General features: G+C 35.7%; 2 protein-coding genes across 7 annotated transcripts in view; one reads left to right on the forward strand and one right to left on the reverse strand.

Moving 5' to 3' along the window:
• WDSUB1 (WD repeat, sterile alpha motif and U-box domain containing 1) overlaps nucleotides 1-24,618 on the reverse strand; it is a 62,989-nt gene that overhangs the window by 32,076 nt on the left and 6,295 nt on the right. The window contains exons 1-6 of one of the 6 annotated variants that reach the window (XM_042948921.1): nucleotides 19,363-19,519; nucleotides 16,824-17,245; nucleotides 14,758-14,942; nucleotides 12,483-12,575; nucleotides 12,258-12,347; nucleotides 9,674-9,767 (exon numbers count right to left, since the gene is read on the reverse strand). In XM_042948921.1, coding sequence (XP_042804855.1) covers nucleotides 9,674-9,767; nucleotides 12,258-12,347; nucleotides 12,483-12,575; nucleotides 14,758-14,942; nucleotides 16,824-17,221 — 860 coding nt within the window. In that variant the 5' untranslated portion in view covers nucleotides 17,222-17,245; nucleotides 19,363-19,519. Of the gene's footprint in view, nucleotides 1-9,673; nucleotides 9,768-12,257; nucleotides 12,348-12,482; nucleotides 12,576-14,757; nucleotides 14,943-16,823; nucleotides 17,246-18,851; nucleotides 19,173-19,358; nucleotides 19,520-24,618 lie in introns of those variants that run through there. The other 5 variants (XM_042948919.1, XM_042948920.1, XM_042948922.1 and 2 more) reach the window with 5 other exon arrangements.
• Nucleotides 17,220-20,796, forward strand: LOC122226020. Its single transcript, XM_042948668.1, has 4 exons — nucleotides 17,220-17,235; nucleotides 18,784-18,929; nucleotides 19,082-19,476; nucleotides 19,851-20,796. The coding sequence occupies exons 1-4, from the start codon at nucleotides 17,220-17,222 to the stop codon at nucleotides 20,008-20,010; spliced, it is 717 nt and encodes a 238-aa protein (XP_042804602.1). The 3' UTR covers nucleotides 20,011-20,796.

Genomic DNA, 24,618 nt, shown 5'->3' on the forward strand with positions numbered 1-24,618 from the left:
AAATAGTTGATTAACACATATTGTGTATGTTATATGTATTCTATACTGTATTCTTACAATAAAGCTAGAAAAAATAAAATGTTAAGAAAATCTTAAGAGAAAATACTGTACTGTACCAAAAAAACTGCATATAAGTAAACCCATGCAGTTCAAACCCATGTTGTTCAATGGTAAACTATACTTGTTACTTGGTTTTTGTTTCAAACATCATTGTTCTTTATCATTAATATAGCCATGACTTAATTACCAACCTCTCTCTCTACACACACACATACACACACACACACACACACACACGTCTTGTGACTCATTTCTGAAAACTGTAATTCTAAACTTGGTATGAGCTCTGCAAGGTTTCTTTTAATAGTATAAAATTAAAAACAGCCATCTGGGATTATTCTGGTGGTAAAAAGAAAATCATCAAACAAATAAAAATGCAAACATTGTAACAAAGTACATAATTAACAATAGATAAATGTGTTTCTGCATAGTATCTTCCCTCTTTAAAAATATATATGATGCTATATATATGCTACATGCTACACCATGATATATGCTACAAGGTAAGATAATACAACAATATAAGTGTTACTAATGTCTGTACAACTTTAATAATATTTATAGTTATTATTATTAAAAGATAGCTGATAAGAGACCACAGGAGTCATACCTACTGGAGGGCTTAAAATTCCTTGTTTAGTGTAAGTTATCCAGGGTAGAGGATGGATTTTGACTGCAGAATCTTTGTTATAAGTCCAAAATAAGAATTACACTTTAAATGTTCAAATGTAAAATAAAATACAAGAAAGTGGGAAGCACACAGAATGCTTTCTGGATGTAAAAAACAGTTACAGCATTAAATGTTAAATTCCAGCCAAAAAACACTGAAAATATTAATTAGCAGCTAACATTATTTGAGTACATATATACTAAACATAACTTGTGGATACTCTTATTGAGTCCTAAATTCCTCAAGGTACAAGGTATGATTATCAGAATATATAAAATTCTTAGGGAAAACTTTTACTTCTGAGCAGCCTAAAAAAGAAAACTAAAAGGAAATTCCACCTTCTTTTTTTTTTAATTTTTATTTTTTAACATTTATTTATTTTTGAGACAGAGAGAGACAGAGCATGAACGAGGGAGGGTCAGAGAGAGAGGGAGACACAGAATCTGAAACAGGCTCCAGGCTCTGAGCAGTCAGCACAGAGCCGGACGCGGGGCTCGAACTCACATACCATGAGATCGTGACCCGAGCCGAAGTCGGACGCTTAACCGACTGAGCCACCCAGGTGCCCCGGAAATTCCACCTTCTTAACTACACATAGTGCAATTAAAACTGACTCATCCTAATACTATAGCACTTGAAAAGTTGGATCATCATTAGTAATCTTTATGAGCATCTTATATTGGGAAGACAGAAATAAGGACAACAAGCAAGAGTTCACATACGAGAACAGCATGAAATAAGGCCGAAAATGTAGACTAGAACAAAAATACAAAGTACCCAAGAAATGTAGGCAATCCTGTAGGCAACAGATAGTCAGTCATGAAGGCAATGGAATAGGTTCACTTGATATTGAGGTAAAAAAAAAAAAAAAAAGTGAATCTGAGAAGCAAAAGGCCAAACATTAAGATCTCCTAAGAGTCTAAACATCCAACCAAGAAGAATAGAAATTATGAATGAAGATGTGTGGACTTAGGAAGATAGAAAAGATTGTCAACTCACCTCCTATAACCTCTAATTTGACTAATGGGATTCAAAGAAAGATACCATAGGATTTGATAGCTGATTACATTTAGTGGAAGGAAATTAGAGTTAGGAAAAAAATAATAGTTTTTAATATTTGAGATTTGAGTTGGAAAGACCAGGAGAATAACAGAACCACTGTAAACAGACACAAAATAAAATACTTTGAAATCACTCAAGCAATATAAAACCTCAAAATATTCCCTAAATTGAACCTGAACCAACACTGAACAAGAAGTCCAATTGTCTGGTGCCCCTGGTTATACATTTCCTGCCTGCTTTATGTAACTCTTTCCCCAACTTTTCATATCTACATTCCACCACAATCTGCCCTGTCACTTTACGCCCAGGTTTCCTTATAAAAGAAGTATTAGTTTTCAAGCCTTTTGATACTGCATTCCTTCAGTTTTGTGGCACTCTAAAACCTCAACTCCACTCACTCAAGACTACAAGACAAACATATCAATTATATCTAGACGGTTACTGGGTGAGAGCAATACTACATATTGTTATGTGTTTGATATTGAAGAGCATACATAGACTCATGGGTGATCAGTGACACTATGACGTACAGCCACCCATATCAGAAATCACCAAAGCATTTTAATCTAAACTAGCTTTATACAATGGCAAAACAAACAAACAAACAAACAAACAAACCCTAATCAAATGAAATTACCAACATTTCTTTAGGTCAAGTGTGTTCCTAAGTTTTAAAGATTTATTTTACACTCAAGCATTTTTATTTTAAATGTATTTACCTATGGGGGTGCCTAGTGGCTCAGTGAGTTAAACATCTGACTCTTGATTTCGGCTCAGTTCATGATCTCTGGGTTGTGAGATCAAGCCCCTCATTGGACTCGGTGTTGAATGTGGAACCTGCTTAGGATTCTCTCTGCCCCTCCCCTAATCATGCTCGCTTGCTCTCTCTCTCTCTCAAAAAAAAAAAGGGAGGGGTAATTATCTATGTTTCTTCTCACTCATAAAGTATTTGAAGTCTCTTACAAGATGCAGCAAAAACAAGGTAAAAATTATATGAGGAAACTGGAGACGAAGAGAATACAAAGATGAGGTGAGGAAGAAAAAATAAAGATAAAGATTAAAAATAAAAATATACGTCATAAAATCCAGTCCACCTTGCCACAGGAGGGCTGCAAGTTTGGTTCTGAGCTTCTTTAGCAATTAAAAAAAATGTAGAAACACAAACTCAAAGTTTGGAAAAGAGACATCAATTCCTCAGACTGAGACCTGAAAGAACTATTTTCCCCAAGGTGTTTACAGAGAGGATACTATGACAAAAAGTCCTCAACAACTGTTTCAAAGACACATGGTTAATTTCAAACATTTATTTTATAATACCCCTCAGTATAGGCCAACGGTTGAAACTTCAAGCAGAAGTCAGAAAATGAGGAAGTAAAATGTTATGTAACTGCCCAATGTTTTACATTACACAAAAAATAATATACATAATGTTTAATAAACAATTATTATGCCCCCAAAATAAATAATGCTTTGCTGGAATTTTCTTTTTTTTTTTTTTTTTTTTTTTTTTTTATTTTATTTATTTTGAGAGAGAGAGCACACAGCAGAGGAGGGGCAGAGAGACAGGGAGAGAGAGAATCCCACATCAGTGCAGAGCCTGACACGGGGCTCAATCTCATGAACCAGGAGATCATGACCTGAGCAGAAACTAAGAGTCAGACATTGAACTGACTGAGCCACCCAGGTGCCCCCAGCATTTTCTTATTTAAGCTTCATAACAATCTTATGAGGAAAGTGTTATTATTTTCTCTATTTTATAATTCAGAGAAATGAAGTTGAGATAAGATATGGAATTAGAAACTGTTCAAGGTCACACAGCTAGTAAATGGCAGGACTGGGATGAAAACTAGTTCTATGTGATCCCAAAACCCAACTTTTTGCATTTTACTTCCTAGAACATCATCCCCCATGAATGTATTAACATTAAAATTGATTCATAATGGGGATGGTTTTAGCCTAAAAACACATAAGGCAGATGACATGGCCATTCATATTTCATTAAAGCTTTCACAAGACATCTAATTTAAAGCAATGCAATATCTAATTTTATCTTTATCTATTGATAAATCGCCATCATGCACTTTTAGGCTACTAAATGTACTGACCTGTTCTATAGGATTATAAACAATGTTGTAAAGAGATAGAGGGGAAAAGATGATTTTGGAAGAGTGATCTCAAGCCTTATTCTAGTCATTACTGAGCAAGAGAAGGTTGTTTGTTATAGCCACTCCAAATTCATGACAATAAAACTCTATCCTTTACATTTACAAAATAGATAAAATATAAACAAACATCTTGTTGGATGAAAGGGTACATTTCTCAGCCTTTCTGGAATAAGGTTCCTGGTCTTATTCCTCTCCTGCTTAGCAGAAAAAGAATGAAAGATGACTGGAAAGTTTGGGGGAAGACATTAGGCCATTTGGCCCAGCCCCTTCTGGATTTTCTCTTTTACCTGATCTGCCTCTGCAGGGGAAGTCTGCAGTGGTGCTGGCTGCCCAAGAGCAGTGAGCAAGTCAGCTGCAAATCTACAGACATGTCATCCAGTCTGTCCTGTAGTTCTCTGTCACTGGTTTCCGACTCAAGAAGAAGAAAAGGGTGGGCACCTGGGTAGCTCAGTAGGTTAAGCATCCAACTTTGGCTCAGGTCATGATCTCACAGTTCATGAGTTTGAGTCCCACACTGGGTGCTCTGCTTTCAGTGCGGAGCCTGCTTATGATTCTCTCTCTCTCTCTCTCTCTCTCTCTCTCTCTCTCTCTCTCTCTCTCTCTCTCCTCTGCCCCTCCCACGCTCATGCTCTTTCTCTCTCAAAAATAAACATTTTAAAAATTTTTTAAAAGAAGGGCGCCTGGGTGGCTCAGTTGGTTAAGCGGCCGACTTTGGCTCAGGTCATGATCTTGCGGTCTGTGAGTTCGAGCCCCGCGTCGGGCTCTGTGCTGACAGCTCAGAGCCTGGAGCCTGTTTCAGATTCTGTGTCTCCCTCTCTCTGACCCTCCCCCGTTCATGCTCTGTCTCTCTCTGTCTCAAAAATAAATAAACGTTAAAAAAAAAAAATTAAAAAAAAATTTTTTTAAAAGAAGAAAAGAGGGTTTTATCTATTGAACTCTAACAACAATGAGCATTTTAAAACTGGTTTCCAAGGAATCCTACCTACTAGAACTGAGAATTTATGGAAAGTGGCAGCCCTATTTGAATTAGGAAGACTGATCTTTCCTGCCTGAACAAAAGCTATATGTTTGTTTTATCTGGTTGATCAAGAGAAGTAGGGTAGAACAAAAGACAAATTCTGCCAAAGGCCTAGAGGAAAATTATTAGAAGAGAGATGCAGAGAAAGATGGAATAAATTCCTACGTATTTTGTTCCATCGTGGGTGATGCCATCATAGCTCTGAGAACTAATGAAATATGTGAAGCAGACATGAGAACCCATGTATCTTCTGCTAGCCCAGATATTGAAGAGATTTTAAATAATGTAAAACAATGCCACTCTTTTTATTTTTCCTAAGAAAAAAAATCTTAACATGCAATGAGTATATATTTTTAATGAATTAAAAATATTTTAGAATTTTCTCAGTTTTATTTTTGGTAAATAGCAATATACATATATGTATGTATATATATGTAATATATATATCACATATATACACACACATACATGTAATATATATATTACACACACATATACATGTAATATATACATATAGATCATATATAGATATCATATATAGATATCATATATAGATATCATATATATAGCATATATATGATATATATCATCCATATAAGCAAAAGCTCTTTGAGGTCAATAACTTTTAAGAATGTCAAAGAATCCTAAAACCAAAATGTATGAGAACCATTGACCTAAATCATAGTTTAATTTCTTTAACCTTTAACACCCATCTCTCCTATAGCTAGGAGATGCTTATTAGAAATGCTTTCAAAGTTTCAATTGTTTTCCTAAATCCATACAAAGTTATAACAACATCCTAGTTCTCTTTCATCTCTACAATCTATTTTTCCAGCCTCAATTCCCATTACTCCTTTTTACATTTATCATACTTTTTTTTTTTTTTTAAGATTTATTTCGTTTTGGGAGAGAGAGAGAGAGAGAGAGAGAGCAAGCTGGGGAGGGGCTAAAGGGCAGAAAGAGAGAGAATCTCAAGCAGGCTCCACACTCAGCATAGAGTCTGACAAGGGCTAGATCCCACAACCCTGGGATCATGACCTGAGCCAAAATCAAGAGTTGGACACTCAACCAAATGAGCCACCCAGGCACCTCTCCATTTATAATACATTGTAATTCACTCAAGAATTTCCTGCCTCTTGGAATGCCCTGTTTCCCCGATCCTCCCATATCTGCATAAATTCCATAATGCCTTTTACATAGTTACCCTGTATCTATCCCCTATACAACTTCCTTAGCACACCTGACCTATAATCCCATTCTGGGGTCAATTCATTTTTCCTATGTAGCCACTTGTATTCAAAAATCTTTTATCCTACTCGCTTTTTTCCTACTCTCTCTTTAGCAGATGTATCCATTCCATCTTACCAATGATTCTTAGTTGCAGATGGAATCTATCATCAACCAATTAACTTGTTCTTTATCTATTCATGAAATATAGTTAAAACATATGTTCCAATTCTCCTAAAAGACTAAATGTTTATCTTTCACCATCCTTTACATTTCCAAACAATTCACTTGCCTGTATATTTATCCAAATGAACTAAGAATACTCAGAAAAATATCTCAATGTGACCTAGAGCACATATGCCAAAAAGTATTTAACAATGTAAAATTCCATTAATCTAGAATGACTGAAAAGGTCTATCTTAGTTAACATAAAATATTAATTATAAATCACATATATATAAGGAAGTATGCTATAAAATGCCATTTTTTATAACACAAATAGTAACACAAAAACTATACTGAATATCACTTAATACTTCTTTCATGATTCAGAAAGCAAAGACATGTTAGATCTTGTAATATTATTAGGTTATCACGTGAACATCAAGATAGAGAATCAAAACGTCTTTAAGGGCACACTGTCTTATACTTCCTTTTACATGCCCTATTGCAATTGGCAGAGACCTGGGTACATAAGAGAGTCATAAATACTTGCTGAATTTCATACCATCATTTTGTCAATTAACCTCTCAAAAATGAAATGCACGATATATCCCCCCCAAACAACAGAAGGAAATCCAACTTTATTTGTTTAAACTTTCCACTGATTTCAATCCTAGGTCAAAGGAGAATTACTATAAATGCTTTTTTGATGAGCCATTTTCATCGTTTGAGATGAAAGAGTCAATCTAAAATGATGGCAATATAACTAATTATTTGGCTTTTATCTGGCAAGGATTAGAGAATATGGGAAAAGAACTATCAGGTTCAGTCCAGAATATTTTAAGTGAATGTTAGGAGCCTAAATATCTTGGCTGGAGCAAAAGCTGCTGTGAAGAGCTATGAATGTGTATTTCAGTGCTATGACCTGTGAGATCAGACAGGCACGTTTGCAAAAATCCAATGGCAGCAAGGAGAAAATATACCAAAGTACACAAATAGGAGAATATAAAGTAACTGAATCATACCACTGTGTACCAAACCAATTGCTTTATAGAACAAAGTTTTGGAAAATAGAAGCCAAGATTAAAATTTTCAACTGAGAACTAGAGATCATAAAAAGTGACATAGTGGACCTGGAAAAACTAGCCAAATAGAAATGTCAGGACCAAAAAGTAAAATAACCAAAATTAAAGATCCATCAATGGACCAATTTAAAGTAACATATCAGATAAAGCTAAGGAGGGCATCAGCAAAGGAGAAATTATTCAGAATACAGCACAAGAAATAAGAGAATGAAAAATGCAGAAGAAAAAAGATATAAAGTTTATAGTAAGAAGGTATATTTTGCATTTAATTAGAGTCCGAGATTTAGAGGAGAGAAAGGGCAGAAGTAATATTTGAAGAGATAATAAGAATTTCCCCTTAACTGATGAATTATTACTCTACATATTTAACAAGCTCAGTGAATTCCAAAGCAAACTAAATAAAAAGAAATCCAAATCTAAATACAAAGTAAGTGCAAAAAACCAGAGAGAACATTTTTGTGAGCAGCCAGTGAAAAAAATACAAATTACAAAGAAGTAACAATTAGAATCAGACTTCTCTACTGCAATACACAAAAATACAAGTCCTGAGTAAACTGTTTTTATTCCAACAAAGCAAGGTTGGTTTAACATTTGAAAAGCCAATATAATTTACCACCTAACAGAATAAAAGAAAAATCATATGATTATTTCAAAAGATACAGGTAAAATCAGAATACCTCTTCGTGATTAAAAAAAAGAAACTCATAAGCTAGAAGGAACAGAGGGGCTAATAAAGTTTATCTCCCCAAAACCTATATGATCATACTTAATAATGAAAGCTTTCCCTTTGCAAAAAGGAATCAAAGGATGGCTGTTATCACTGTTTCCATTATCTTGGTAGTGTCAGCCAGTTCAGCAGCACATAGATGATATCAAAGGTACAATGATTAGAAAGGAAGAAACAAAAATCATCATTATTAATGTGATATGATTGATTTTTGTTATCAAAAACACAAAATTTAAGATCTTTACAGGTAAATCTCTGGTTTTCCCATATTTACTTCCTTACATTTGCTATCTCTTTTATAATAGCAACAAAAAAATTAAGTGCTTAGAAATAAATCTAATAAAAGAGGAGGAAGACTTCTACATAGAAGACAATTATTGAGAGAAATCAAAACAAAAATAAATGGAGAAACATAACACATTCATGGATTAGAAGACTCAATATCGTAAAGAGGTCAATTATCTCTGCTTTTGTCAGACTCATTACAACCACAATCAAAATCCAAACAGGTCTGTGGCTGTACAGAGAGTAACTAGAGGCACTATGACCAGCTAAATCTAAAATTTATATGGAAGTGTCAAAATTCAGGAATAGCTAAGATACAAAGCCTTGGAAAGACAGAATGGTTTTAGAGAAGGGATAGATAAACAGAAAAAAATAGTAAGTTTATTATTTAGAACAAAAAAAGCAGGCTGAGAACCAGATCGACACACACATGGTCAGTGGTTTCTCACAAGGTAGCAGAACAACATGGAGAAAAGACGGTATTTTCGATGCATAGTACTTGGACAACTGGCTATCCACATGGAAAGAAATAATATTGGATTCCTATTGTACATGATGCCCACATATCACATTTGAGAAAAGAAAAATAATGAAGGTTTTAGAAGATAACATGGGAAAATACCTTTATGACTCAGAACATAAAAAACTAAGTACACTAAAATTATAAACTGTGAACAGGCAAATCCACAGAAGGGAAAAGATATTTGTAACATATATAACCAATAAGTGGCTCATATACTGAAATACAGAGAGCATATATATATATATTATATATATATATACATATATATATAATATATATATGTATATATATATAAAATCATATATTCATATTATATATATGTATAATATATATAATATAAACAATGAAAATCAACAAACCACAGCTGTATGCGTTAATATGAATGTCATAAACATCACGTTGACTAAGGAAAGCCAGACACAAAACAATACACATTGCATGATTTGTTTTAAATCAGTTTAAAAGAAAAAAGCAATATTGTATATGACTTGAGGTGCTGTCACCCTACAGGGGTACCTGGAAGGGGAGGATTTTCAGAGCAGAACCAGTGATGTTCTATTTCTTGACCTGAGTAGTGGTTACACAGGTCTGTATAACTTTATTGAGCTATTCTCTTATGTTTTATGTACTTTTATGTATGTCCTATTTCATATGAAAATGGTGTAAGGAAATTAAACTAAAAAGCTTACCCCGAGACTAGCATCTGCCCATTATGAGAAAAAGCACAAGCCAGAACAGGAGCACAGTGCCCACTCAGTGTACTTTTATATTTTAATTCAAAACCTGCAAATAACAAGGTGAGAAAAATTAGCAAGCTGACTGTGCTTAGAATTTATCTTTAAGTCAAAACAATTTCACTTATTCATTTTAATAAAAAAATTAAAAATAATTAAATAAATAATGAATTAAATAAATATTAAATAATAAACTTAATAAATCTTTAAGTGCCTAAACAATACAAAAATGAAAAAAACTCCCCCTGCAACTCAGGTACTGGAATGCAGTGTGATTAAGTGGTTTCAGAAGTTCAGTAATGGATAAAGTAAATGGTGCACTCAGCAAAGGTGCAGAGGATTGTAATGATCAAATGCTTTAAAAATTTTTAATGTTGGGGCGCCTGGGTGGCTCAGTCGGTTAAGCGTCTCACTTCAGCTCAGGTCATGATCTCACACTCCGTGAGTTTGAGCCCCGCGTCGGGCTCTGGGCCAATGGCTCAGAGCCTGGAGCCTGCTTCCGATTCTATGTCTCCCTCTCTCTGCTCCTCCCCCGTTCATGCTCTCTCTCTGTCTCAAAAATAAATAAACGTTAAAAAAAAAAAAATTAAAAAAAATTTTTTAATATTAAACTCTATAAAATACATAAAAATATGAAATTGTAAACTAATATAAAATTTTAAAATACAGTATAAGACAATCTTGGCATCTAATTTTAAAAAATATAAAAAATACACATATTGGGGTTCCTGGCTGGCTCAGTCAGTGGAGAATGTAACTCTTGATCTTGGGGTCATGAGTTTGAGCCCCATGCTGGGCATGGAGCCTACTTATAAAGTATATATATGTTAAAAAAAAAAAAAAATACATACACACATACATATGTATATATACACACACACAATTGCCCAAATGCCTAAAAAGGAATCAAATTGCTCAAATGCCTAAACAAAGATCAGTTTTCAAAATATGATATTAAAAAAATATTTTCTCATTCCACAAATAAAAATAATCAATGGTAATTTATCCATCTTATAATTCTAATATATAATACTCCTACAAAGTATGGGAACACTAAATCCTTTTCATACCTTCTATAATTACTGAAAAGGAATAGCACAACTATTTTAAAGGTAAACCCAGGGAATTCAATACATTTTAGTGACAAGCTATAAAAATTATTAGGAAGTTGACCTGAGATAAGGAAATAAGTGAAATCTATTAATTTTCTCAGACCCAATGAAAACTTTTTTGAAGTGTTAATGGCTCTTATAACAAGCATTTAATTAAACAAAAAGTCATTAGAGCAGGTAAAAGTTTCAACAAGTAGGAAAAAATATTTGCAGTTTGTTATTTAACTGAAGCTTATTAGGTAACAAATAATCAAATAAGAATATTTTTAGGCATCTGAAGCAAGATGGCCAAATGACCATATAATTTCAGAGTCCTCATTGAAATGATAGTGGAAGAATTAATAAAGATATAAAATCACATCAATGAAGAGAATAGAAAGAGAGGTATCAACAATCCAAAATTCAAACCAATTTTGAAAAGTCAGAAAGCAAATTAACTAATGAGGAGGAAAAAGTAACAGCCCAGAGTGCAAAAGGAGGGGCTATGTCCAAGAATACCCCAAAAGACTTAGGACTATCAAAAGCTAATGAAAAGGAAAGTCAGAATGACACAGACATCGACCTGAAAACAAAAAAGTTAGTGAAAAGCCTGTTTATGAAACAGTGTCTACCTTTAATTCCTCCCTGGTCCCACCCATAGCATACTGAACGAAAGCCTGATACTGCTTTCTGAGCAAAATATTTCTAGGGAAAATAACAGCTTTCTGGGGAGCTCCCTGGCAGCTCCAGGGCAATTCCCTAAGCCCCTAAATCCTCCTCAGTAAGGGCCAACAACCCACCCCTTTAATCGAAAGGGAAGCCAGCAACAACAAACCACTGTGTGCATAGACCCTCTAAATATCTTATTTTTGCCTAGTTATTAAATGTAAATGGAAAACAAGGATCACCAGACATTTGAAGAAGGTAACCATATGAAAGAGAAAGATCAGAGTAAACAAACAAAAGGCCCAAGAGCAAACAAAGATAATCAGGAAACCGAAGGGAACAACAAAACAAAAAGCCTCTAATTAATACCCTGAGAGTTTTAAGATGATCTTGCTTTCATAAAATAAAAACAGTAAGAGAAAGAAACAGAAAATAATATGAGCTAATAGAAATTGAAAATATGATGGAATAAAAAATTCCATAGGGAATGAAATTAGGAGGTCCAACGTTCTATTGATGAGAGTTATTAAAAGAGAGGACATGGGGAAGAAATTATTAAAGAAATAACTTAAAGGAACACTTTTTCAAAACTGAATAATGTAAGTTTCTTGACTGAAGGGTCACCTGAAGGAATAGTGCAATACAGGGAGGAACGACCTCCCACACACTATCAAATAACAATCCCTACAGTGAATACATTTAAAATATAGTGGTATAACAATATTTACAGAAACTGTGAAAACCACCAAGAATTGCAAACAGATAAAGCGCAAAGCGGTTACCTCTGGTCAGCAGAAATGTGTGTGGTGATGGTGTTGAGGTCATCATCAGTGATGAGCATCCAATTTTTAAATCATGTATATGCAATTTCTCTGATTAAAATTTATTAAAGCATATTTTTATAATCACTTCTAGATATCCAGAATTCCTTAAGTAAAAAGAATCATTCATATAGAAATTCTATCTTGACTACAAATAATTTTAGAGAACTACTAATTAATACATACCTAAGATATGGGTAAAAGAAACAACCCAAATTTTGATCTGGCAATCCTGACCACATGATGCCAATCGAAAATACTGAAGACCTTGCTCTCCATCTAAAAACGTAAAATTTGTTAAAAATAAATACACAAGAATTGATCAAACATTTAAACCAAAAAATTTTCAACTTCCTATATCGAGATGTTAATTCTATTCATTTAAACCATATTCACAAGAGATATTAACTTTAACCAACATTTCATTCTATTGGTATAAGAATTTATTTTCAACAAGGTACTTCAGAAGATTAGGACTCTAACCCCTGAAGTTGCTTCAACAAAATACCTTTTTTTATTTACCTTCCATTAAGGTAACTCAAGGTTCCATGGGCCAATATTGAGCCACTAAGCCTAGACAATTTTCCAGCCCAATTTTAGAGTCTATGAGCTAGCACTGATGGGAAAAATTAGGAAGAAAAGTTATGAGTGTTAAATGTTTAATTATTTCCAACTTAACTTTTTTTTAAAGAACATACCCATTTCTTTTTTTTTTATTTTTTATTTTTTTTTAACATTTATTCATTTTTGAGAGATGGAGGGAGACAGAGTGTGAGTAGGGGAGGGACAGAATCCAAAGCAGGCTCCAGGCTCTGAGCAGTCAGCACAGAACCCGATGCAGGGCTCGAACTCACGAACCCTGAGATCATGACCGGAGCTGAAGTCGGATACCTAACTGACTGAGCCACCCAGGCACCCCAAGAACATACCCATTTCTTAAAAGCTTAGTCTAGAATTCACATGAAATAATGAGATTTTTTCCCCACATTTGATTTAATCAAGACAAATGCTGGAATTATATGAATCCAAAATAACATTAACTCAGTCTATTTTATTTGGTGGAAATTATACAAATTAGGGAAAGTAATCAGTAAATTTGGTGTCATAAAAAATCCATTAGTTTTTAATATTTAGTGAGATAATTTCAGTGTATAATTACATACACACTAGGTAAGCTCCTAAATACCTGTTGGTAATGTAAATATTGAAATCAACTCAATTTTACATAAGTTCCACCCAACATCATCACACATGTAGCTTCATCAAAGGAAGTTTGGGCACGGATATGTATTAAGATACAATTAAATGGGTAAGCACAGGGGAGGTTCATCTGAAGTGATTTTTACCTGAAATCTAAAGGATATCTAAGAGTAACCAGGTGAAGGGTTCACATGTAAAACTCTTGGAAAAATCTTACAAACATTCAAGGAATGAAAGGAGGCCAGTGTGGCAAGAGAATGCATGAGGCCAAGTGTGCTTTAAGAGGCAGGGAAACAGAGTGTGTCAGGCTTTATGTTTTGGATTTGGCATTTTCTCTTACCTTAAACTTATTTTAACCATTCACTGATAGGTTTGAAATAGGGAAGTGCCAAAATGATCCTACCCACCTCCTGGCCCTGGGCTGTGCAATAAAGGTAGTCACTAGCCACATGTGGCTACTGAATGCCTAAAATGTGGCTAGTATAAATTGAAATGTGACATAATACACACACCAGATTTCAAAAGCCTAGCACCAAAAAGTAGTAAAATATCTTATTGTTACTATCGATTACTGAAATATTTAATATATATTGAATACAATTAAAATATATCATTAAAATTAATGTCACCTACTACTAAAAAATTTTAAATTTACAAACGTAGCTCCCATTATACTGCTAATAGGACAGCACTGGTGGTGTAACAAGACTGGAAGCAACAAAGGCAGAACTCCCATCCTAACACAGGGGATGAAACAGAAGAAGAAAGCTTCCCAACTCACTGCTATCTATTTAAAACCAAGAGTCTATCTATATTCAGGAGTCTGTACTTCTTCTAAAAGCTAATTGTGTTGTCAAACATGTCATAAATTTAGCTTTTGCTTCAAAGATTAAATTAGTAAACTTTTGAAAATTTAGCTTCTGTTTCCAATTTTTTTTTTAACTTCACATTTCTCTTTGAATATTAACATACTGTATTTTAAAATAGGGTCAAGTCCTCTAAATTACCATATCCAAGGAATCCAGATGTACTGTACAAAGCTGAGTCATCCCCAACATATATTCAAGAACCTGATTTTCCCCTATCATGTTCTTTGTGATTTCATTTTGATCAAGAGAAAGGAGAATGATTTCCTTAAAAGGAATGAATTAAAGAGGCTTCTCATTTTACTAAAGGTGAAATGAAAATGAATAAAGAACCAGAAGTCATATACAAATTACAAATAGGAACCACTAGTGCTTAAAAGAGTAAAATAACTAACCAGAAACTGGCTGTGAAGAAAAATCACAGCAGGTAATTCCAAGATCATGTGCTTTTTCACTATGCAAACACCTCATTTTATCATCCCACACTGTTAAATCTCCACACGAGGAGCCAGTGACAAAGAGGTTTCCATCAGGAGAAAATGCACAGGCCACCAAGGAGCCATCCTTAACACTACCGCACCTGAAATAAAAGCAAAAAAATAAATAAATAAAAAGAAGAAGAAGGGGAAGGTTTTCACTTCAGAGTATCTTTTACCTTATATTGCAATTTCTAACAACAGCTTGATATAGTAAAAACAGGAAAAATGGCTATCTGAGAACTAGAAAGGGCAGATGTCTATATAAATAAAAAATCATACACTTAAAAAAAAGAGGCTCTAAATGTTATCTTAACTAACATATTCAAGCCTAAGCTATACAGATCTAAACCAAAGTCCATGTATCTTCGTATTTTTCCAAATGGCAGGTCTGTATGAACAGGTTAAAATCTACAAAACTTAAAAAAAGCTCTGACAACCACCACTATCAACCACGGCCACATAATTCTTAAAAACCTATTCTTATTGAAAAACATGTTATTAGGGTCAAAAGTACTTTCAACTTTAGTATTAAAAGAAGCAACAGTGAAATCTTTTATTTTCAAGTATGAATTCTTTATGAAAAGAAAATTATCTTGGGAAGAAAAAGAAGCACTGTGCTGACAATATTATTTTCTCAATTAGGAAAAAAACTGGTAAAAGCCCAACAATTAGTGCAGTGTCCCATCCAGCACTTAAATCTGTAGTGTATCATTTTACAACATACATTAGGGTCGTAATGCCAGAGGGCCAGAAGTCGTCATCTGATAAGTGAAAAGGAAAATTCCTTAGTTGACCTCTATATTTCACGCATGTAAAAAAGATGTCTGTATGGAAACCAATTTGACAATAAATTTCATATATTGAAAAAATAAATAAAAAAATAAAAAATAAAAAAAGATGTCATTCCTCCTGCGCATTCTCTTTAAACTATTCATTAACACTGTTTAAAACACATGACCTTGTTCAGTCAAAAGACCTAAATCTAATGAGCAACAGTTGTTTACCAGCTGGCATGTGCTCTGAATGATGCTGGGGGGCAGGGAGGAGAAAGTATACTGGGCTATTTTACTTGGTAATATTGAAAAGTTTATGGGTGGCTCAGTCGGGTAAACATCTGTGTGACTTGATTTTGGCTCTGTGCTGACAGCATGGAGTCTGCTTGGCATTCTGTCTGTCTGTCTCTCTCTCTGCTCCTCCCTAGCTAGTGCATGCAAGCTCTCTCCCTCTCTCTGTCAAAATAAATGTTTTTAAAAAAGAAAGAAAAAAACACTCAAAGGGTAAACTTTTTGTTATCTGTATTTCACCACAATGTACATAAAAATACATAGCTTTCATGTTGGCAAGTTGCAACAGAACATTACCAGTGTAACATAATTGATGTATTTTTATCTAAAAGGAGTTTTCAGTTGTTTTTCGTTTGCTTGTTTTTTAAATGTAACACAACACTACACTAATCACAAGGTTCTTTTATCTGGGGTTGGGGTTGATTATTCACCCAGCAAGAATCCTAGTCAGGAAAATAGCTGTGTCTCTTTAGGTGAGACTTACCTACCATTGGTCTATTATTGAGAACACCTGGGTCATGAGTGACAAAAATAAAGCCTAAGATTACTGAACCTTATTCAAAAGACCATTTTCTTCGTCTAGCTCTTAAAGTCAAAATCCATAAAAGTCTAACAGATTAATCCTTATTTTACAAGAGAAAGATTGGAAATATAAAACTCTCAGAGCCAAGCAGATCTATAAGAACCACTTAAACATCTGTTTTTATGTCCTTCAGAAATCAAGTCAAAATGTTATTCCTTGTGGTGTCTGAAAATTATCTGCTTCTTCAAGTCATCAAAATATTCTGCTTTCTATTTTTATTTTTTTGGTAGACTTGTTAATAGGATTTAAATATTCATACCTATACAACTTGTACGACTGAGCATTGTAATATTTTAATTTAAATATTAAAGCAGAAAGGATTTAAACGTTCATACCTATATAACTTGTATGACTGAGTATTCCACAAAACAACCGTTCCATCAGCTGCCCCTGACACCAAACAAGTGGAGTCTGGGGAAAACTGGCAAACCCTCACGGGGCTACCACTGGGCTGTTCCATCACTGCCAAAGGCTCTCCATTTTGAGTATTCCATAGGACAGTGGTACCATCTGTTGAACAGGAAGCCAAAATGTGTCCTGAAGGGGAGAAACAGCAGCAGTGGACAGCATAGGTGTGAAGCTTCAATGGTGAGTGGGGCAGTTCAGTAAAGTCACTGAGGGAGTACAGGCGAATTGTTTTGTCCAAAGAGCAAGTGGCCAAGAGGGAAGAGGAGAATGCACAGCAGTTGACATCATCACCATGATCAGCTAATGTGTGGATTAGTTTCACCATGTTTCTTATTGGAAGTAAAATGTCCTGCAATTTTTAAATAAAGATTACTTCATCGTCGGAATCAAATAAATACAACTCAAGTCCACATAAAAGAGTCAAAATCAATTCAAGAGTTTTCTCAGAGATGGCTCCTACATTCATATTTTTACAGGACAAACTATTATACTTGAGATGAAAATAATTGGGAGAGAAAATGCCAATAAGACTATAAACTCTAATGATGATCACAGTCACAACCGGCACACCAATAAAGTTCCATAACTCTTGAAAAAGAACCTTGTTGTGTAACTTCAAACTGATTTGATACTGAACATCCAAAACCTTGAGTATGTATTTCACCTCTGAAGCCTTTCCCTTAACTAATTACTTCTCAAAGATGCCTCATTCCAGATTGGCTACTCTCAACTCAAAAAGATTTTCCATTCTTAAGAAACTGTTTCGGCTGCTCCTTGCAGAGGATGGGAGGCAAGGCTAAAGCTCTATCTTTAAGATGCATTAACTGCACAGTTCACTCATAAAAACTAACAAACGGTTTCATTCAAAATTTCACTGGGAGTGTTGAAAGCTCTCGTGGTCCACCATCTTGCTTAATAAAGAATAAAATGATATCGAACACTTGAGGTGAAGAAACAATTTAATAAGTCAAGGAAACCAAGAGAAGGAAACCAAAGAGAAAGAGTGGTAATAAGGACTTAGCCAGACTGCGCTTAAGAACAAATTTACAAATTTAGAATGAAATCCAAGCCCTTTGTCACTGCTTATAAAATGTTATATGATCTGGCTCTTGCCTGCTTCTCAGATCTCAAGTCCTGCCACTCCTCCTTGCCCTCATTTCCTTCCAGCCTCCCTGATCAAATGGATTTGGTCCTAGCTCTTCATAAAGTTGTTTTTCCATGTTGAAATTCTCTTCCCTTTGCTTTTGGGATCTTATTTCTCAATGTAAATTCCAAGGGAGTAGAGATCTTGTCCATCTTGCTCATTTCTATATCCATAGCACACAAAACAGTGTCAGGCACCTAACATGCTCAAATAAATATTTATTGCATATTTTTTTCCCAAATCCATTTGAGTTTTACCTTTAAGTATCATATATGAACACAATATAAAGTTATTAGAAATTTTAAAATAAATCTACCAATAGTAAAAAAAAAAAATCCAGCAGGGGAAAAAATAATGCAAAATGAAACAATAATCGGCGCTGAAATACTCTTAGATTGTAATTCATGATCCCTTGTTAAAATGTTACTTACAGAATTCTTTACAAACATATGGAGCATAGCTTTACCAATATTTATCATAGCCCAAACTTCAGCCTCTTTTTTCCAAACATAAACTTCAATAAAGTCTTAAAAAAAAAACCAAAAAAACAAAAAACAACAAAAAAAAAGCAAACCACATTATGTCCTGATAGATTGTCACCTGTACTAGCGCACTGAAAACAAGCAAGATCAGGCGGTGATTTCTGGGAGAACTCCCAAATCCCAACTGTGCAGGTACACATAGGTAATCTTGCAAATAAACTTTGGCTTCCACACCCTTGTGGCACTCAGCTCCCTTTGCAGTTCCAGACCAAATAGCGACATTACCACTTGAAAGAACAGCCTGTTTGGAAAAGCTCTCTCAAGCCTACCGCTTCCTGCCTCCGGGTGTGGGCGTCTCCACTCAGGGCTCAGCTGTCACTCCAGAGGTTCCATCCCCGAGTCGGCCGGTGAACTCGCCAATGTCAACACACGCATCCCTATCTAATCCAAAGCAAACCGGGGATTTGCCCCAAATCTCCCCAAATAAAGCCCGCGATTTACTCCCCCTGCACGTAGGGACCAAGAGTGTGCCCTAATCTGAGAGCCTGCCAGGCCTTAGCGGACTGAGCCACCCAGGAAGGAGGGCTGCCGGCTGACCGGCGGGGAGTCAGGCCTTCCGGGGCGCAAGGCGGCTTTTGACTCGGCCCAGCTGCGGCTTCCACGCAACGCCCGCAGGCCCCGCCCGGCTCCCGGCCCGGGTCGCACGGCCGCGCCCTGCTCCGGTCCAGGTGCTGGCTGGCCCCTGTCGCGCGTTAGGAACCAGATTCCGAGGACCAGAGGTTCAGACACCCCGAGTAGGGAGGCTTCGCCGGCTGACCCCAGCCATGCTCCCCCACCTGCCTCTGTCGCTGCTAAACCTGTCCACGGAAGCGGCCACTTCCACCTGGAAGACCCAGGACCTGCGGAATCCGCCCTCAGGTGCCCTCGGAGCGGCGCGGACCACGTGACATGCAGGTGAGGCGGGCGGGGCTGGCAAACGCGGAAATCCAAAGAGAATGGAAACGGGCCCCGCCCCCCGGGCCCGCCCCTCACCGCGGCGCATGCGTGCATTCCCTCCCTTCGCTGCGGACGTCCCTTACTTCTGGCGCCGGTTCCAGATGAGTTCAGTTTGGGGAAGATCCTTTATTTGCAGGGTTTTTTTTTTTTTTTCCCAGTTGAGGAAACTGAAGTCCCAAGGCCTAACGAGTGCCTGAAATATGGTTTTAAAGGTGGGATTGTATCAACTGTCTGGTTATTGCAGTTCGGGGTTTTTGAAGCTTCTTCCTTTCTCATTTCTCGTGTGTATTGTCTGTTCTCTTCTGACCTCCGTGATTGTCTTTTCTGTTTAGGCTAGCTCGGCTCTCAGCGGTCCATGACTTGGTGTTTTCTGTCATCGTCTTCGTGCTCAGGTTTCCTACATCTCTTCAGGGCAGCCTGCGGTTCCTGCGATTCCTGCTGTTCCTGCTGTTCACTGGACAGGCCCCTGTGGATATCCTGGTATCACCTTGAAGCCGATGTTCATTCCTCCGACCTTTTTGAGTGTGTCTCCTGGGCTCACGAATGAACCATGGTTTCGCGTGTAATTGACTACAAAGTCGTCCTGCCAATCACTTTTGAGATTAAAAAGTTGTGCAGAAAAACGTTCCTAAGCATGCTAACGCTTGTTAACCAAGTGCAAGTACAGGATAAGTACGTGACATTATAGGGCTCCCAGATGCAAAATCAAAGATACAGACAACTTTTATTTTTAAATTTTCTTTGTAAAGATTTTAAAACTAATATTTAAGGAATATAGTGAACTGTTGAAACTTTGAAAGCTGCTAATGATTTTGCTAGTTATTAGTAAGTATATATTGGCAAATTAGCAACCTTTAAGAAAAAAAGTCAATATAGTTTAGTCAAATAAATATAATTTTGCTATATAACTTAATTGTAGTAACATCAATCAAAACACATAATTTCATGCCAGTGACACTGTGGGCACATTGTAAATAAACTACTATAATCCTAGAACTTAGATCAGTTTCAAACTAAGCAGCATATACAGGACACCTTCTTGTTTCAAAATACATGCTGCCTTTTGTAATGGTACTTATCCAGTCCTATATCAGCTTACACTGGCTATTGCTATTGCTATAATACAGAGACTATCCTCCTTAAAAGGAAGATTAGTTACATATTGAATAGAGTTATGAGGCTGTTAGAACCTAACTGAAGCTTCTCTTCTGGTAAATCATTGAAGTAATACTACAAAACATAGCTTTTAAGAGAAGTCTTTTGTTTTCTGTTGATCAGACTTTTTTGTTTTGTTTTTAAATTAAAAGCATATCCATGGGAATGCAAGCTGGTGCAGCCACTCTGGAGAACAGTATGGAGGTTCCTCAAAAAACTAAAAATAGAAGTACCCTAGACCCAGCAGTTGCACTACTAGGCATTTATCCACCCATGTTTATAGCAGTACTATCAACAATAGCCAAAGTATGGAAAGAGCCCAAATGTCCATCGATGGATGACTGGATAAAGAAGATGTGGTGTATATATATACAATGGAGTATTACTCGGCAATCAAAAAGAATGAAATCTTGCCATTTGCAACTACGTGGATGGAACTAGAGGGTATTATGCTAAGTGAAATTAGTCAGAGAAAGACAAATCATATGACTTCACTCATATGAGGACTTTAAGAGACAAAACAGGTAAACATAAGGGAAGGGAAACAAAAATAATATAAAAACAGGGAGGAGGACAAAACAGAAGAGATTCTTAAATATGGAGAACAAACTGAGGGTTACTGGAGGCGTGGGAGGGGGGATGGGCTAAATGGGTAAGGGGCACTAAGGAATCTACTCCTGAAATCGTTGTTGCACTATATGCTAATAATTTGGATGTAAATTTTAAAAAATAAAATTAAAAAATAAAAATAAAAGCATACCTAGTTTGCAGTTATGTGAGAGAGGTATTCTATAATACAGTCTACTTTAAGAATTGTTTTATAAAATCAGCCATCAGGAGATAGCTTTTATTTTTAATCCATGCAACTTTAGAGTTTAATGAGGGAACATTATAAAAAGAAAATGAGGAAACCAAAGTCATATATTTGACCTAGCACCTAAGATGCTCATTTTATTTTTTTAAAAATTCTTTTAACGTTTATTTATTTTTGAGACAGAGAGAGAGAGAGACAGTGAGCGAGAGTATGAACAGGGGAGGGTCAGAGAAAGAGGGAGACACAGAATCTGAAACAGGCTCCAGGCTCTGAGCTGTCAGCACAGAGCCCGATGCAGGGCTCGAACTCGCGGACCGTGAGATCATGACCCGAGCGAAGTCGGACGCTTAACCGACTGAGCCACCGAGTCCCCCCTAAAATGCTCATTTTAAAGATGAAATTGAGATCGCTGGAAATTATTTGTAATGAGAAAGACAAACAGAAAAGGGGCAATCAAAATTCATGATTTTGAGATGCTCCTGTGATTTTTTAAATAAGGGGTGCATCATGACTGAGATTTTGGACACCTAATTACATGCCAAAGTATTGCCAAAACAGTATGTTTCTAAAAACAACTTTGTGACTGTATGAATAATAGAGCTCTTTGTAGGAAACAAAGGAAATATAAATAAGAAAAATAGCTAATAATTGCATCACTCAAAGATTACCCACTCAAAGGGTATTCTAAGTGAAAGAAGTCAGAGAGGGAAAGACATATACCATATGATTTCACTTATATGTGAAATCCAAGAAACAAAAGAGAAACCAAATCACAGGTACAGAAAACAAGCTGTTGGTTGCCAGAGAGTGGGGGAAGGTGGGAGATGGGCAAAATAGAGGAAGGGGATTAAAAGATACAACTTCTAGTTATAAAATAAGACACAGGGATACAATGTAAAGCATCGGGAATATAGGTAAAAATGTGACAGCTTTGTATGGTGATAGATGGTAGCTAGATTTATGGTGATCATGATGTATATAAACGTTGAATCACTGTTGTACACCTGAAACTAATATGTTGTGTGTCAACAACACTTCAAAAAAAGAAAAGAAAAAGCCCAGAGATACTATTTCCTTTCAGTCTTTCATTCATATAAATATCAATAATTTTACAAAGTCCTGCAAACTTCCTTTTTAAACTTAAACTTATATCCTGAGTATTTTCCATGCCTAAAATTTCTCCAGTAGCTTATTATTCTGTATAATAGTTCACATTTCCAGCAACAATTTATTTAACATTTTCCCTGTTTCAGTATTTTTGTGATTATAAACAGTACTGGATTAGACGGCTTTGTACATAAATCTTTATCCACATTCACGGACATTTACTAAGGAAATTGTTAAATAGAAATAGAATTCCTGGGCATAAGGGTGTAAAAATTCCTAATAGATACTGCCATATTGCTTTTCAGGGGGGCTGTATGGTTTGCACTTTAGGCAACATGTGGTTGTGTCTGTTTCTCCACACTCTTGACAGACTTGAGTAATATTTAATCTTCACTAATTTGATGAGCAAATTGGTTATAATATTCTGTAAGTAAAATATGTAAAACAACCCCCTGCCTACACATGACAGTAGTACAGCACAGAGACCTTGAGGCCAATATGGTTAGCTGCAGGGAAAGGCAAGTTCAGAGAGGGAAGCCTTGCTGTAGCTGTTCTCTAGTCTATGAGTTTGCACTTTTGTGAGATATTAAAGTATCTTGCCAATAGTCTAGAGAAACATTGTAAGAATTCGTAGAGATCATTGATCACATAAGTGACTGGTTATTTTCTCTCACAGGACAGATAGAGTCTCAAAATAGTTGGAACTTCAACTTAGAATCTTAAAGATTCAAATTTTATGCATTTTTCTTTACTTATGTAACTGTGAGCAATAATCCTATTTTATCTTTATTTTCTAGTTGTTCCTTGTAATAATGCTACTTAAGGAATATAGAAGAACTTTTAAAATGATATAAAGAAAAACTAACTTTGCAATTAGTTAGCAATACATGCTCTCGAAATACAATTGCAATGGCAATGGAATGGGTGTGAATCAGTTAGTGAGTACAAAAATATATGGTTGAGGGTAGCCAAGAGCTCAAAGGAGGGAGACATGCTAGGAGCTGGAGTGATTAGAACAGGTGGGCATAGGAATGGGTCCTAAATTAGCTTGAAGTTTGGACCAGCTGAGAGATGAGCTTGGGAAATTACCCAGTTCCACAGTAACTACTCAGGAATGTATTAGGGTTGTTTCACTTTGCCCTTTCCTCTTCTTTAGTACAAGAAGTATTTTTCTTGTTTATGGATTTTTAAATTCTAAGTACCATAATTTAATTAAAAACTGTTCTTATTTCTCCTGTGTCATTTTCTCAGTTCTTTATTTTCTAATGTCTTTTTATTAATGCTCTTTAAGAGAATTCAAGATGTTAAAAATGCATTTTTGAAAAAAACACCACATTTTTGGTTTCAGATTCATGTTTTTTTATTACATAAGAAGAAAATGTGATGGACACGATGACCCTTATGGACAGTACTCCTCTGGAAAATTCTCCAGAAGTCCCCCAGTAGACTTTCTCTCATCTGCCCAGAATTGTATCACTTGCCCATTTGTGAAGCACTTTCAAGAGGTGTGTACTTGCCACTTTGGTGTACTAATTAAGATTTACATTCCTGGGGCTGATAAAGGGCCCACTTTCCCCTGAAGCACATGACCAACCAATATCTACAAGAGTGGATGCTGGAAGGAAATAAGGAGACAGCTAATGAATACAGTTAAAGTGTCTTCCACATGGAAAATATCTATACAATAGAAATGTATTTAACTTAAGAGAATAGATGTGAAAGTCACATCTCAATTATGTTATGCCTCGATCTTTAATCCTGAAATGGTATTACTCAGTATATTCACATTGTATTTACCACCTAAATCTACCATACTTGGTTGTGTCTTTTTAAATGTGAAAATGAAAATAATGCACATTTGTTGCAAAGATAATTATGATATACGGATAAGGAAGATGACAGAGATGTTAGTCTTCTTAGATTCTACCAACCAGAGAAGAAACCACTGTGAACATTTTTATACATCCCTTCAGAATTTTCCCCACACTAAGTGCATTAAATATATTTTAACAGAATTACTATAC

The sequence above is a fragment of the Panthera leo genome, chromosome C1 (genome assembly GCF_018350215.1).
Source record: "Panthera leo isolate Ple1 chromosome C1, P.leo_Ple1_pat1.1, whole genome shotgun sequence".
Taxonomy (NCBI): Eukaryota; Metazoa; Chordata; class Mammalia; order Carnivora; family Felidae; genus Panthera; species Panthera leo.

What these genes read in the sequence shown, in the direction of transcription:
- LOC122226020 (XM_042948668.1), top strand. An exon ending in TTCCATCCCCGAGTCGGCCG is followed by an intron (nt 18,930 to 19,081) that starts GTGAACTCGCCA and finishes GCCAGGCCTTAG; the next exon opens with CGGACTGAGCCACCCAGGAA. An exon ending in GCGGACCACGTGACATGCAG is followed by an intron (nt 19,477 to 19,850) that starts GTGAGGCGGGCG and finishes TTTTCTGTTTAG; the next exon opens with GCTAGCTCGGCTCTCAGCGG.